Source organism: Microcaecilia unicolor, chromosome 13, assembly GCF_901765095.1.
Source record: "Microcaecilia unicolor chromosome 13, aMicUni1.1, whole genome shotgun sequence".
Classification (NCBI taxonomy): domain Eukaryota; kingdom Metazoa; phylum Chordata; class Amphibia; order Gymnophiona; family Siphonopidae; genus Microcaecilia; species Microcaecilia unicolor.
The window spans coordinates 23,055,231-23,070,743 of record NC_044043.1 but is presented as its reverse complement, the minus strand read 5'-3'; the positions used below and the strand labels follow the sequence as shown (position 1 = coordinate 23,070,743).

Here is a 15,513-nt window from a genome sequence, read left to right as displayed (position 1 = left end):
CGCCTTCAGCAGGATCATCAATCGAGAGGGCCTGCAAGGCATCAGTAATGAGAGCTGGCAGCTCGTCGCACTGGAAAATCCGGACCGCACTGGGATCATCCAAATCCAGTGGCAAACAGACACCCTCCTCTGGATCATCCGTCCCTGAGGGCCTGCCAGATCCCTCAGACTCCCCACAGCCCGACCACGGGGGGGGGGGGGGGAGAGGATATGCGCCACTTTCAGACGGGGAATTTACCCGTCTATGTTTAGCGTGTTTCCAACGCTCGGGGGAGGAAATGACATCTGAAGCCATCCCCGGGGCATCAACACCCGGAGGGAAGCCAGGATGCAACGCCGTGTCAGACACCTGCGGCAGAGCTCTTTTCAGCATGAAAGCCTTATGCATTAAAAGCACAAACTCAGGGGAGAAAAACTCACCCTGACCCTCCGCATTAGGAGAAACGGATGTAGGAGCTCCTCTGGCAGCCTCTAAACTCCTGCACTCAGACTCCTCCGCAACCGCGAGGGTCGAGACATGCAGCGCTTCCAAAATGGCACCCGCTGCCAGCTCCATCGAGCGGGAAGAAACATCGCTCGCCATGCTCGTACTAGCATGAGCGTCTAAGGAGCACGTTTTGCACAGCCCTGCTGCTGATTTGCGTTTACCACAACGGGAGCAGCGCTTAACTCCCTCAGCAGCCATCACCCGACTGAACGGGAATATAGCAATAAAATGGTGGCTTCGCGCCAAAACTTACCCCGTTCGGAACGGCGTCCGCAGGACCTCCCCGGAGGAGCTGGGCACCACTCTCACCTCAGAAGACCGAGTCAATGAGTTCCGGTCAAGCTGCACAGAACCAGAATCTCTGGAAAAAGCCTCAGAACAGCCATGCAGTAAAAGCACGCTTTTTTTTTTTTTAACGCTGTGAGGAAAGTTGGAGGCAGGCAGCAACAGAGGGACTCCGGGAGGCGGGGGGAACGGGTAAGGCAGAGAAAGGGTGAACCTATATGCCTTTAATGTGGCCACCACCAGCCACAACACCCCTGCTCAACTGGCAAAGCACAGGAGCCACCCCAGGCAGTCTTAAATCCAGAAGCTGATCAAGCTACGTCCACACCTACATAGTAACATAGTAACAAGATAAATTCATATGTGCTACTTTTTATTTGTACCTGTCCTCTTCAGGGCACAGACTGTATAAGTCTGGCCAGCACTATCCCCGCCTCCCAACCACCAGCTCTGGCACAGACCGTATAAGTCTGCCCAGCAATATTCCCGCCTCCCAACTACCAGCCCAACCTCCCACCACCAGCTCTGGCACAGACCGTATAAGTCTGCCCAGCACTATCTCTGCCTCCCAACCACTGGCTCTGGCACAGACCGTATAAGTCTGCCCAGTACTATCCCCACCTCCCAACTACCAGTCCCGCCTCCCACCACCAGCTCTGGCACAGACCGTATAAGTCTGCCCAGCACTATCCCCGCCTCCCAACCTGCTGGGAGATAGAGAAATACTGAAGGCAGTTGGGGGCTAGCCGTCCAAGGGTCACTGTGGTTTTTCAGTGTTCTCTATCTCCACCTGCTGGTAGGCGGATACAACCCATCAGTTAATGGATTCATCTGCTGCTGATGACAAGGAAGTGTTTGATAAAAGCCATATTGCCAAAAGTCAAGTAACCCCGCCTGAGCAACATAATCTGTAGCTTGTGTCAATACAATTTTTTCAATTATTTTACCCAGCACAGGCAATGTAGAAATCAATCTACAATTCTGGAACTTTACAGGATCCAAAGAAAGAAAGAGACACACTGTAGCCACCTTCAAAGAATCTGGTATTAAACCGTATTTCAAAGACGAACTCGTTGAGATTCTCAATGCAGGCACTACTGCATCCCCTAGCTGTCGTAATATTAAAGCAATGATCTGATAAGGAACAAATCAAATTAAATACTTCAAAACGTCTCATGATCCCATCACAGGCTTAAAAATATCCCATGAACTCCTGACCACATAATTGGTGTTACGTCTGTGTTCACCTCACCCTCTGGTGGCCAGAACCAGTGGCTGCTGTGGACCGTCACCCGTTCCAGATTTCAGCCCAGTCCGGTCCGGATCTTCCAGGCTGCCAGGTTTGCTTGTGCTGTTTGAGCCTGCTGCAGCCGGGTTTTACTTCCATTGCTTTCAATGGAAGTAGAGCCAGCCGGGTTTTACTTCCATTGCTTTCAATGGAAAGCAATGGAAGTAAAACCCGGCTGGCTCAATCCGTCCTCCTTTTTCTGGAGCCATATGGTAACCCTAAGCCTGCACAGCACCCGTAGCTGCCTGGTGATTGCAGCAGCTGAGTTCCAACTGCTTCTGGGCTTATCAGCCATCTTGGAACATTTCTGCTTTGCCTTTGCATTGCGTCTAAGGTCCCTGGTTTGTTGGTGCTGTGCTGCATTTCTGCCTAGTCTGATTTCCTGATTCTGGCTTTGACTCTGCTTGTCTACTGGACTATTCTTCTGCCTGCTGCCTGCCTAGACCCGGATTGTTATTGGACTTTTCTTCTGCCTGCTGCCTGCCTAGACCCGGATTGTTACTGGACTATTCTTGCTGCCCGCCTAAGAGACCTTGCCTGGATTTGCCGGTACGTTTGTTCTGCCTTGCTTCTGGTGTGGGGTGATTTTGCCTGCCACTGCTGCCCCTCAGCAGTGGCCCAAGGGCTCACTAACCTAGGTTCCAGCTTTGTAAACGTGACAATTGGATACCACTACAAAAGGAGCACTGTCAGAAGTTTAAGTAATCCCCTGAAATTTCTGCAAAACGAATTGAGCAAACTCATTAGCAGAAGATGCTACACCATGAGACTATGGCCTACCAAACACTCGTGAATGTATACTCGTGAAGCTTGAAAATGATGACAGAACAAACATCCAATTTGCAAAATATATTATTCAGCTTGGAGATTGATTTTAACTACAGAAAGGCAGTATATCAAATTTTAAAATCAAAGTTGTTTACATATTATATACAGGTACTTATTTTGTACCTGAGGCAATTGAGGGTTAAATGATTTTCCAGAGTCACAAGGAGCTACAGTGGAAATTGAACACAGTTCCCGTGGTTCTTAGGCCACTGTACTAACCATTAGGCTACTCTGTGACGGCACAGTCCTACTTCATAGCAATGCCAAACCTTTTACAGTAGACATAAAAAAAATAACAAAAAACTTATCAGTCCATGGTAATGCAGCAATAACAGTTGAAGACAATAAGCTGTCTTTAAAATTTCCTGCAATAAAACTAAATCTAAAACATGACCAGTTACATGAGTTGACACATCTGCTCCCTGACCAGCAGGGGGCTACACCACACACACAAATTCCATTTTGATGAAAAGCAAAAGATATCCCCTAAAAATAATTTAAACATTATCAAATGTTTTAATTCCACGAAGCAACAGAGGCACATGCCAAGTATTAATACTGCCATCTATGAAGTCTAACTTGAACTGCCACTGGGATCTCTATAAACCTAGGAAGCCTGGCGGTTTTTAACACACTTACTAGGCTCCTCTCATCTTCTGAAGAAAAATTAGTCTGCTAGTGTTAGTTAGAATGACACTTCAAACCCATACCATATGGCCAACAATCTTTGGTAGCAGACTTGTCTTCTGCAAGATGCAGCATGTGACACGCCACGAGGAATGTTTGGGATGTTTGAAAAAAAAAAAAAAAAAAACTGTCAAGAGCAGTGGCTATGCTTTCACAGTCCCAGATCAGCTCTCACTTTAAAGTTGCAGCAATTTACATGTTCCATATGCTGGAGCACACCATAATGGATGACTTCTGGACAGCAGGGTCTATGAGGTGAGCAGGAACCTGCAGATGGCAGCAATAAACTCCTGTGTTTGGTCAGCATGGACCCAGTGCCCTGCACCCAGAATGTACTGAATCTCTGCTTCCGGGAATAGACGTTCAATTTCAGTATAGTCTTCAGAGCTATAGAAGACAACAGAGGAACAGAACATAAGACACTAAGATCTTTGCCACAAAGATGCACTGAACACACACACATGGACTGGCTACCTGCACACACAGCAAGAGGAGTTGACAGATCATTGTTAAAAACAACACAGCCAGAAGTGTAAGGAAGAGGGAACCATGCAAAGTGAAAGCATTTTCTATCCAGGAAGGACAAGTTCCTCTCTTTGAAGGGATAATTTTTAGACTGTCTGTCCTGGGACAAAATCCACCTGCACTAACTATGGACTTTGCCCCAAGTTTCAAAGAGAACATGCCTAGGTATTTTCACTTTCAAATGCACCTGTTGTGCAGGTCTATGTAAAAACTATTGCATATTTGCATTTTCAAGTTTCTGTCTGCATGCTCTTTTTCAATCCTGCTTGAATACACTCTGTCTATATATGGCAAAAATAGGCACCCTTTCTTCAGTGCACCAACTTCTGGCTGCATTTAGGAAGAACATGTAGAAGGTATTCAAGCAGGGTCCGTGTAGGACAAGAAAAAGGGTCTAGGGCCTTGCTGTCACACCAGACGGCAAACCTCCTCCATTTGAAAGAATAACACTTTTTCGTGGAATCTTTCCTGGAAGCAAGCAAGACTCGGGAGACACCCTCTGAAAGACCTAAAGAGGTAATTTCTAAGCTCTCAACATCCAGGCAGTGAGAGCTAGAGACTGGAAGTTGGAATATAGAAGCGACCCCTCGTTCTGAGTGATGAGGGTCGGAAAACACTCCAATCTCCACGGTTCTTCGTAGGACAACTCCAGAAGAAGAGGGAACCAGATCTGACGAGGCCAAAAAGGAGCAAACAGGATCACTGTTCCCCGGTCTTTTTTTTTTTTTTGTTACATTTGTACCCCACGCTTTCCCACTCATGGCATGCTCAATGTGGCTTACATGGGGCAATGGAGGGTTAAGCGACTTGCCCAGAGTCACAAGGAGCTGCCTGAGGTGGGAATCGAACTCAGTTCCTCAGGTCCCCAGGACCAAAGTCCACCACCCTAACCACTAGGCCACTCCTCCACTCTTGCTTGAGTTTCAGCAAAGTCTTCCCTACTAGAGGTATGGGAGGATACGCATACAGAAGGCCTGTCCCCCAATGTAGGAGAAAGGCATCTGACGCTAGCCTGTCGTGGGCCTGAAGTCTGGAACAGAATTGAGGGACTTTGTGATTGATCTGAGTGGCAAGAAGATCCACCGAGGGGGTGCCCCACGCTCGAAAGATCTTGAGCACAACACCCATGTTTAGCGATCACTCGTGCGGTTGCATGATCCTGCTCAATCTGTCAGCCAGACTGTTGTTTACACCTGCCAGATATGTGGCTTGGAGAAACATGCCGTGACAGCATGCACCAACTTCTGGCTGCATTTAGGAAGAACATGTAAATGGTTTTGAAAATTGTCTTGTAAAAGAACAGGAGTATTATGTGGCCTTTGATATGCAAAAGCACTTATAGAGTTGGCAGTAGGACCAAGCGCATAAGAACTTAAAAAAATATCCAAGCCATCAGAAAGCATAATTTTGGCCATATAAATGAATATATGGCTAAAACTATACTTCCCCAAAAAGGGACAGGACTTGGGGTGTTCTAGGGAGGTGCCTCTTAAATGTGTAGCTTTTACATGTATGCAGCAATATTCAGCTGCTACAAAAAAAAAACACATATCCCCCAAATAGTCAGGTACAGCAGTCAGTGTTTGATTTAAATGCCGGCTGCTATGTGCTTTTCTAATACCTGGATATTCAATGTGGTGCATGTTTACATTCAGTTTGTATTGTACTGGCAGCCTGCTTGGGCCGTACTGGTCAATTCCAGACCCCTAGCCCAGTGGTTCCCAAACCTGATCCTGGAGGCACCCCAGCCAGTCAGGTTTTGAGGACAGCCATAATGAATATTCATGAGACAGATCTGCATGCTGTGGAGACAGTGCATACAAATCTCTCTCATGAATATTCATTGTGGATATCCTGAAAACCTGACTGGCTGGGGTGCCTCCAGGACCAGGTTTGGGAACCAATGCCCTAGCCCAGTGGATGATCCTCTGCATCCCTCCCTCTAGGGAGAACATTTCCATCTTGGCTGCAGCTTGGCTTGGCAAGGCAAGGCAAAGTCTCACAAGTCTCCTCTTCCCCCCTTCATTACTTTTTCACTGGTTTGACATTCATCAATTGCAACAATCAGATGATTTAACCAATTTAGCAGCCCATCCTGTCAGTGGCTGCTGAAATGAGACAACTAACCCCACTCTGGTGTCAACAGTCTTCATCATGTAGTAAGTCTCTTCTCTTTACTTACCTATATTAAGCAAACAGTTTGAGACTAACTTGTCAATATTCAACCGGCAGTGATCAGTGAGTTTTTTTACACGCTGACTGCTGTGGCAGAATTAGACCCTGGTATTCAATGCTGGACCAGGTCCAGACATCGGCATTGACTATCTGGATCATGCCTGCAGGTGCTGGCGGCTGGATCTTATGCAAGTACTAGTCAATATTCAGCTGAGGCCCCATAAGAGACACACAAATGTCTTATGTGGGCCTTAACAGAATATTGGCCAGGACCTGCATACGGGAAGCAGGTCCTCCCACTTCCACAGCCCCTCCCCACTGATTCCAATACCCTCCTCTCTCCCAACCCTCCCAAAAGATGAAGAAACCCCCTCCCTCCACCGTGAAAGGACCCATAGCCCACTCCTTTCCAACCCTCTGATCCCCTCCCCTCTCCAACGGGAACTAGATGCCCTAACAAGAACCCCCCCCCCCCCCAATTCCCTGTGGTCCCTCGTGGGCCTACTTTTAAGATCCCTGGTGGTCTAGGGGTCCAATGAGTAGGAGCAATGCCCACTCACTTCTGCTCCTTTTATCTCTGGCCTCAAAATGGCCACTGCAGCCGCTAGAAGCAATCTTATGGTTCTTTTACAGTATTTATCCTCCAACTCTCCCTGCATCATGGATACAGAGGCATCTCTAAAGTTTTAACCTGAGGATTTCCCCAGAGTTATACCTGATATAGGGGGAGTCTGCACCTCCCAGAAAGAGTGTTGGCCCAGGATAAGCTGAATGGAATTCTGGGAAGCTCATAATGTCTGGCAGGTGATGGGATATGGCCTCCAAATTCAGCCTCCAGCCATACCGCCCATTCTTTTTCACCAGGTTTGTGAGGAGGAACTGCCTCACTGCTGCTTCCTGAAAAGATCCAGAGATACAGTCAGCACCCTAACAATATGCTGTGGCTTCATTTTAGAGAAGCAAGATAATCCCAGAATGAAAACACCAACCTCTCCCCACCAAGCTGCAGGAAAATTTATTCATGCTCTTTGAAGTGGCAAGTCTTGAACCAGGGCCTGTGCATCAAACTCCTTCCATAGCCCTTCAGTCATGGGCTCTAAATCCAGCCACTTATGTGCTGCCATTGTGCAATGACAAACTCTCTTTCCCCAAAACATAAGAACAGCCATACTGGGTCAGACCAGTGGACCATCTAGCCTAGTATCCTGTTCCAATAGTAGCCAATACAGGTCACAAGTACCTGACAGAATTCCAAATAGTAGCAACATTCATGCTTCCAATCCCAGGGCAAGCAGTAGCTTTCCCATGTCTATCTCAATAGCAGACTATGGACTTATACTCAGGGGATAAAACAAGGCCTATCTAATGAGACATTTGGTGGACTGATCTAAACAGACACAGTTTTATATATATTTACGTTTGAAACAACAGTTACTGGTTCCAATGTATCTACTGTTACCTCCATACCCAAAGACCAAATCTGATTTTATCTGCTATGTGTACAGATGAGACTAGACAAAACTTTCAGCGAAATAAGGTATAATACTGATACTGAGCTGAAATGAACTCAACGAACTTAATCTCCTTAAACCACAGCTGGTACGTGATATTGAGATAATGAAAGTGGAGGAAAAGACCTTGGTAGTCAACGCATGGCAGCAGAACAATAATTGCACTCAATACAAGTAATTCACTGACTCCGTTCTTATCACTGTCATTTTTGACAATGATAAGCCACCAAGAAAATGACCTTCCAGGTCAAGTACTTCAGATGGCAGGAATTCAGTGGCTCAAAAGGAGCTTTCATCAGCTGGGTGAGAACGACGTTGAGATCCCATGACACTGGTGGAGGTTTGACAGGGGGCTTTGACAAAAGCAAACCTCTCATGAAACGAACAACTAAAGGCTGTCCAGAGATAGGCTTACCCTCTATTCGTTGATGATAAGCACTAATTGCACTAAGGTGAACCCTTACGGAGTTGGTCTTGAGATCAGTCTCTGATAAGTGTAGAAGGTATTCAAGCAGGGTCCGTGTAGGACAAGAAAAAGGGTCTAGGGCCTTGCTGTCACACCAGACGGCAAACCTCCTCCATTTGAAAGAATAACACTTTTTCGTGGAATCTTTCCTGGAAGCAAGCAAGACTCAGGAGACACCCTCTGAAAGACCTAAAGAGGCAATTTCTAAGCTCTCAACATCCAGGCCATGAGAGCTAGAGACTGGAAGTTGGAATGTAGAAGCGACCCCTCGTTCTGAGTGATGAGGGTCGGAAAACACTCCAATCTCCACGGTTCTTCGGAGGACAACAGAAGAAGAGGGAACCAGATCTGACGAGGCCAAAAAGGAGCAAACAGGATCACTGTTCCCCGGTCTTGCTTGAGTTTCAGCAAAGTCTTCCCTACTAGAGATATGGGAGGATACGCATACAGAAGGCCTGTCCCCCAATGTAGGAGAAAGGCATCTGACGCTAGCCTGTCGTGGGCCTGAAGTCTGGAACAGAATTGAGGGACTTTGTGATTGATCTGAGTGGCAAAAAGATCCACCGACGGGGGGGGGGCCCCACGCTCGAAAGATCTTGAGCACAACACCCATGTTTAGCGATCACTCGTGCGGTTGCATGATCCTGCTCAATCTGTCAGCCAGACTGTTGTTTACACCTGTCAGATATGTGGCTTGGAGAAACATGCCGTGACGGCATGCCCAAAGCCACATCCGGACGGCTTCCTGACCAGGGGAGTTGCCAGACACCCAATTTCGAGTGGGCAGAAGTACTCCGCAAGTGATTTGGTCTCTCCCTCTCTCAACTGCATGCCATATGGTCCTTCAAACATCAGCCCCTCCCCTGCATACCTTTTAAATAGCAGGTTTTCACTGACAGCGAGCAGCAACTAATACACACTGCTCATGTTGGCCTCATAGCCTTCCCTCTGATGTAACTTCCTGTTTCCGCATAGGCAGGAATACATCAGCGGGAAGGCTGTGGGGCTGGTGCGAGCAGTATGTATCAGTCGCTGCTCACTGCAGGCATCTGGTATTTACAAGGTATGCAGGAGGGACAGTTGTTGGGAGTTTTCGGCTGGTGGGGCTTGGGGAATCCCTGCCAGCCACATCATAGATATGTTGCTACTGGGTGGGCCTGAGCCCAAGCCCACCCTTGGCTACGCCACTGTTCCTGACACAGAGGGCGAGATCCGGTGCCCCCTTGCTTGTTGGTGTAATACATAGCAACCTTATTGTCTGTCTGAATCAGAATGATTTGGTTCGACAGCCGATCTCTGAAAGCCTTCAGAGCGTTCCAGATCGCTCGTAATTCCAGGAGGTTCATCTAAAGACCCTTTTCTGGAAAAAACCAAGCTCCTTGAGTGTGAAGCCCATCTACATGAGCTCCCCACCCTAAGAGGGATGCATCCGTCGTCAACACTTTTTGTGGTTGAGGAATTTGGAAAGGACGTCCCAAGGTCAAATTGGATCGAATGGTCAACCACTGAAGGGAACTGCAAAAGTCGGTGGATAGATGGATTACATCCTCTAGATCCCCTGTGCCCTGACACCACTGAGAAGCTAGGGTCCATTGAGCTGATCTCATACGTAGACGTGCCATGGGAGTTATATGAACTGTTGAAAGAGTCTCAACATCTGCTGAACTGTGATCTGTTGAGACGCTCGAGCCATGGACACGAGGGCCAGGAGACTGTCTGCCCTTGCCTGGGGAAGACAAGCTCGAGACGTCCGTGTGTCCAACAGAGCTCCATTGAACTCCAATTTTTCAACCAGGACTAGATGGGACTTGGGATAATTGATCACGAACCCCAGTAGCTCTAGAATAGTCATCCGCATGGACTGTAGAGCACCTGCCTCCGAGGTGCTCTTCACCATCCAATCGTCGAGCTAAGGGAACACATGCACTCCCAGTCTGCGTAGCGATGCTGCGACAACTGCCAGGCACTTTCTGAAAACCCTGGGCGCAGACGCGAGACCAAAGGGCAGTAACACAGTACTGAAAGTGCCGAGTTCCCAACTGAAATCAAAGATACTTCCTGTGAGCTGGGAGTATCGAGATGTGGGTATAGGCATCCTTTAAGTCCAGAGAGCATAGCCAATCATTTTCCTGAATCATGAGAAGAAGGGTGCCAAGGGAAACCATCCTGAACTTTTCTCGGACTAGGAATTTGTTCAGGGCCCTTAGGTCTAGGATGGGACGCATCCCCCCTGTTTTCTTTTGCACAAGGAAGTACCTGGAATAGAATCCCAGCCAGTGGCGTACCAAGGGTGGGGGCGGTCCGCCCCGGGTGCACGCCGCTGGAGGGGTGCCGCGCGCCTGTTGGCCGAGTCTGCTCGTTCCCTCCCTGCTGCTCCCTCTGTGCGGAACAGGTTACTTCCTGTTCTGGGGCAGAGGGAGCAGCAGGGAACGAGCTGACTCGGAGCCGACAGGCGCGCGGCACCCCCCCCCCCCCCAGCAGGTAAAAATGCACCCGGGTGGGGGGGTCGCGCTGCACCCGGGGGGGGGGGGGGGTAATTTCGCCGAGGGGCGGTCGCACTGCACCCAGGGGGTGGTGTAATTTCGCCGGAGGGGGGCGCATCGGCGATCCGCCCCGGGTGTCAGCCAGCCTAGGAACGCCACTGATCCCAGCCCTTCTACCCTGGTGGAACGGGTTCGACCGCACTGGCCTTTAGAAGGGTGGAGAGTTCCTCTGCAAGTACCTGCTTGTGCTGGGAGCTATAAGAATGAGCTCCCAGTGGGCAATTTGGAGGTTTGGATTCCAGATTGAGTGTGTATCCTAAGCGGACTATTTGAAGAACCCACTGATCGGAGGTTATGAGAGGCCACCTTTCCTGAAAAAATATCAACCTCCCCCTGACCGGCAAGTCGTCTGGCATGGACACTTTTTCTGAGGCTATGCTGCACTGCAGCCAGTCAAAAGCCCGTCCCTTGCTTTTGCTGGGGAGCCACAGGGGCCTTAGGCACATGCCGTTGACGGGAACGAGCGCGCTGGGACTGGCCTATTATAGGAATAGCTAGCACTCCTCTTCCCACCAAAAAACCTCCTAGATGAGGAGGTGGTAACACAAGACGCTCGGCGAGAGAGAGAATCCATAGCATCATGGTGCTTCTTGATCTGATCGACCACATCCTCTACTTTTTTGCCAAAAAGGTTATCCCCCCAGCAAGGAATATCCACCATTCGCTGCTGGATCTTATGATCCAGGTCAGAGACGCGCAGTCATGAGAGTCTGCGCATCATTATACCTTGAGCAGCTATTCGGGATGCCACATCAAAAGTGTCAAAAGTACCCTGGCCAGGAATTTTCGACACGCCTTCTGCTGCCTGACCACCTGTAGAAAAGGTTCGGCGAGCTCCAGAGGAAGCACTTTGACCAAACCAGATAGTTGCCTCACCGAGTTCCACAAGTGGATGCTTGTGTAGAGCTGGTATGTCTGAATCTTGGCTGCGAGCATAGCGGCCTGATACGTCTTTCTCCCAAAAGAATCCAAGGTCCTAGACTCTCTGCCTGGGGGTGCTGAGGCATAGTCCCTAGTACTCTTGGCTCTCCTGAGAGCAGAATCCACCACCATGGAATTGTGAGGTAGTTGAGACTTCACCATTACCGGCTCTCCATGGACTCTATACTGGAACTCAGCTTTTTTGGGGACCACTGGATTAGAGAGAGGGAATGACCAGTTTTGCATGAGAACTTCCCTGAGTGTGTTATTTAAAGGAGCCGTTGCAACCTTTGTAGGTGGAGAAGGATAATCCAAGACCTCGAGCATCTCAGTCCTGGGCTCATCCACAACCTCCATAGGGAAGGGAATATCCTTAGATATTTCCCGAACAGAGGAGGAAAAAGAAAGACTCTCAGGCGGAGACATTCTTCTCTCAATGGGCGGAGTAGGATCAGAGGGGACCCCATAGGACTCTTCTTCAGAAAAGTATCTGGGATCTTCCTCTTCCTCCCAAGAACGCTCATCCTTGGTATCAGACAAAAGCTCTCTAAGAGCAGCCCAAACCCGAGCCTGTCTCGACGTCGAGGAGCTACGACCTCGAGGGGGACGTCGAGAAGTCGACCCCTGCCTGGACTGCGGCGAAGCTTCCTCCGCTGACGTCGAAGGAGAGTCGACCCAGGTGGCAGCCGATAGGTGAAGGACCAGATGCTGCTTCAACAGACAGTGCAGAAGGCGCAAGCACCCCTGGCACCGAAGTAGACTGGCGCAGCAATCCCTCCAGAAGCTCTGGAAGAAGGGCCCTGATGCACAGGGCCGGTGCAGGGGCCAGTGGCAGAATCTGTGGGGGCTCGAGAGCCAGTACCAGGCTGCCTGAAGACCGACGCATCGGCACCTCCTGTATAGAGGGTGACCGGTCCTCTCTGCGCCGATGCTTCTCGGGTGCCGAATCCCTCCGCTCCCCGGAGCTCTCGGTACCACGCATGGAAGATCAATGACAGTGCTTCATAGCCTTCGCTCAACGCCCATCATCGAGACTCCTCGGTACCAAAGATGACGTGGAATCTTCACGCCTCCTCGGGGCCGGGTCCGACGAAGGTCGGTCCCGGGGGCCTGCAAAGCAGTAGGCCTCGAGACAGGTGGAGACCCACTCGATGCCTCGCTGCTCCCAGCGCGATATGATCCTTCGGTAGCCATTACCTGTGCTCTCGAAGTCAATGCTTCCCTTGACATCGACGCCGACGACCTTGGTAGCGATGCCGACGTCGAAGGACCTGACCGATCCGCAAAACGTTTTTCTCGTTGAGCCTCCCGAGACACTTGGGTCCATTTTTTTCATCAAAGAACACAGCTTACAAGCAGCTGGTAGATGATCGGGCCCAAGGCACTGGAGACACCACGTGTGAGGATCGGTACCCGAGATAGTCCGGTTGCACCAAGTACAACGCTTGAAGCCGCTGGGTGTCCTCGATGACATGGACGAAAAAACAGTGGCTGCAAAATTAAAGGACGCGATTGTGCCAATCAAAAAGGCACAAAAAGGGAAAAAAACATCCAACCACGCGGCCTAAAAGACGGCTGCGATGAAAAGAAAAGGAACTTAATGACAAAAACTAAAGAAAATAAGGGAACTACTCTAGTCTTCTTTTTTTTAATAGTTTTGTAGAAACGAACAAAATATAGAAAAAAGAAGCAATAACGGACGAAAGACTGTCTTCCTGGGCCTAGAGAGGAACACAGTGAAAAACCGTGTCACCTCAGACACGGAAAAATGGAAACTGAGGATGACATGTTCGTTTGCGGGCAGGAAGCCGTTCGCGCATGCGCGGTGTGCTCTGCCCGCGCGCCGGAGCGTTCTTGAAGGATTTTTATTTTGCTTGCAAAATTTTGCCAGTTTCCTGGGCCGCTGCGGGCGTCGACCCAATCATGAGAACAAGCAGCCTGCTTGTCCTCAGAGAAAGAAAAGGAACTCAAAATATCTGAAAGGAAAGGGGTACAATCATGCAAAAGAAGATACAAGAACACACATTACTCACTCTATCACAGAGAAAACCAAAACCTGATTCAACTGGCAGCAGCTTTGAGCCAGCCCTAATCTCCAAAGGCTTGTCTGAAAAGCCAGGTTTTCAGAGGTGGAGAGAGAGAATGGGAGGAATGCTTGCATTTTTCCCCTAAAAAAAGGGAGAGAAATGTTCTCGGTTTGTATTCAGATGGGTTTATATTCGAGTATATACAGTATTTTCATTACCATGTCACTCTAGTGCACAGCACTGTCACTGAGCCATCACATCTACCCAATAACTGTATTTTTTAAACAGAAACAGATTATGAAAAAGTACAGTCACTTGAAACTCTTTATAAACTGTCTGCACAACTGTTACCTCCAGGTGTTGCAGTTTCTATCAGAAAAATCAGGCCCCAGGCTGGCATAGACTGCTACATCAGACTGACCTGTACTACAGGCCGCAGCTGTTCCTCAGCCAGTCTCCGAGCCGTTGATCTCGGAAGCTGATCCTCCAGGTGAATGTTGTTCATGGCTGAGATATAGGTTGGAAATCTGCTATGTCCAGTGATTGGGACAGGGCTAATGTCCACACATACCAGACGCTCCACCATATCTGGCTGCATAGGAAAGCAGAAAAAGGAATTTCGTCATTCAGAATTCTACCAGTACATGCCATTACTATGGATTTTGTGAGTCTCCCTCTAACACAGAAATATAGCAAATGATGGCAGACACATCAAGTCTGCCCATCTATATCACTGCTAAGCTCTATAATCTCTTCCTCACCCTTAGAAATCTTCTCTGATCGTCACATGCTTTCTTGAATTCAGAAACAGTACTTGTTTCCACCACCTCTGCTGGGAGGACATTCCATACATCCACCACCCTTTCCATAAAGCGAAGATACTTACCAGTAGCAGGTATTATCGGAGGACAGCAGGCTAATTATTCTCACAGGTGGGTAGATGCCATCATGCATTGCCCGGCACAGCAATATTGCGACAGAAAAAACTAGAGCTTTTAGAAGCGCTAGCCACACTCCAGCGAGCATGCGCGAGTACCTTCCCACCCTTCGTGCAAATGCGCCACCTTAGTTTAGGTTTAATAATTTTTTATTGATGAATATAAAGGCAACCCCATTCCATGATAAACATAATAACTCAGACATTCAACATTGCCATTTTATACTAATACAGCAAAACTACTATCATCAATTTTTCCAGTTTCCCCCCCCCCCCCCTTTCCCCCCCCTTTCCCTCTCAATATTACTATATGGATTAACCATGGCATATTCATGCGTTAGAGCTCCCTCTAGCTGTGGTCAAGAACTCTTCCTGTAATTTTGAATTGTATCGAACAATGACCTAAACCTTATGTAACAATATTTCAAAAATAAATGTAAATCTTTGATGTCTTTCTGCGTACTTTGTTTTATTTATCTCCTATACAAACCACAGTTCTTTAGCTTAACTCTGTTGTTATCTGCTACATGAAAAACACTACTCATATCCACCTCTATCCCTCCCTCCTCCCCCCTCCCTCCCATCTCCTTACCCACCCTCCTCCCTCCCATTAGATCCTTCCTACCAACTCTTCTTTTAACACAAGCTATATTGTGAGTGAGTTCACTAGTAAGCTGCAGGCTCTACCTGACAGGGCCTGTACATATGGCTCCCATATCTCCCAGAATCGTTGTTTACTTCTAGGGCTGCGGTGCACCTCACGCGCCTCACAAAGCACCAGGGCATGAAGCGAATTCCTCCATTGCCAGAAAGAGGGTCCAATATCCTGAGTC

General features: G+C 48.6%; 1 protein-coding gene across 2 annotated transcripts in view; it reads right to left on the bottom strand.

The window, feature by feature from the left end:
- Positions 1-3,108: 3,108 nt before the first annotated feature.
- The window catches only part of ABHD11 (abhydrolase domain containing 11), an 88,806-nt gene continuing 76,401 nt past the window's right edge, over positions 3,109-15,513 (bottom strand). For both annotated transcript variants that reach the window (XM_030186093.1, XM_030186094.1), the window contains 3 exons: positions 14,165-14,335; positions 6,991-7,172; positions 3,109-3,962 (listed from right to left, as the gene is read on the bottom strand). In XM_030186093.1, coding sequence (XP_030041953.1) covers positions 3,824-3,962; positions 6,991-7,172; positions 14,165-14,335 — 492 coding nt within the window. In that variant the 3' untranslated portion in view covers positions 3,109-3,823. The remainder of the gene's footprint in view (positions 3,963-6,990; positions 7,173-14,164; positions 14,336-15,513) is intronic.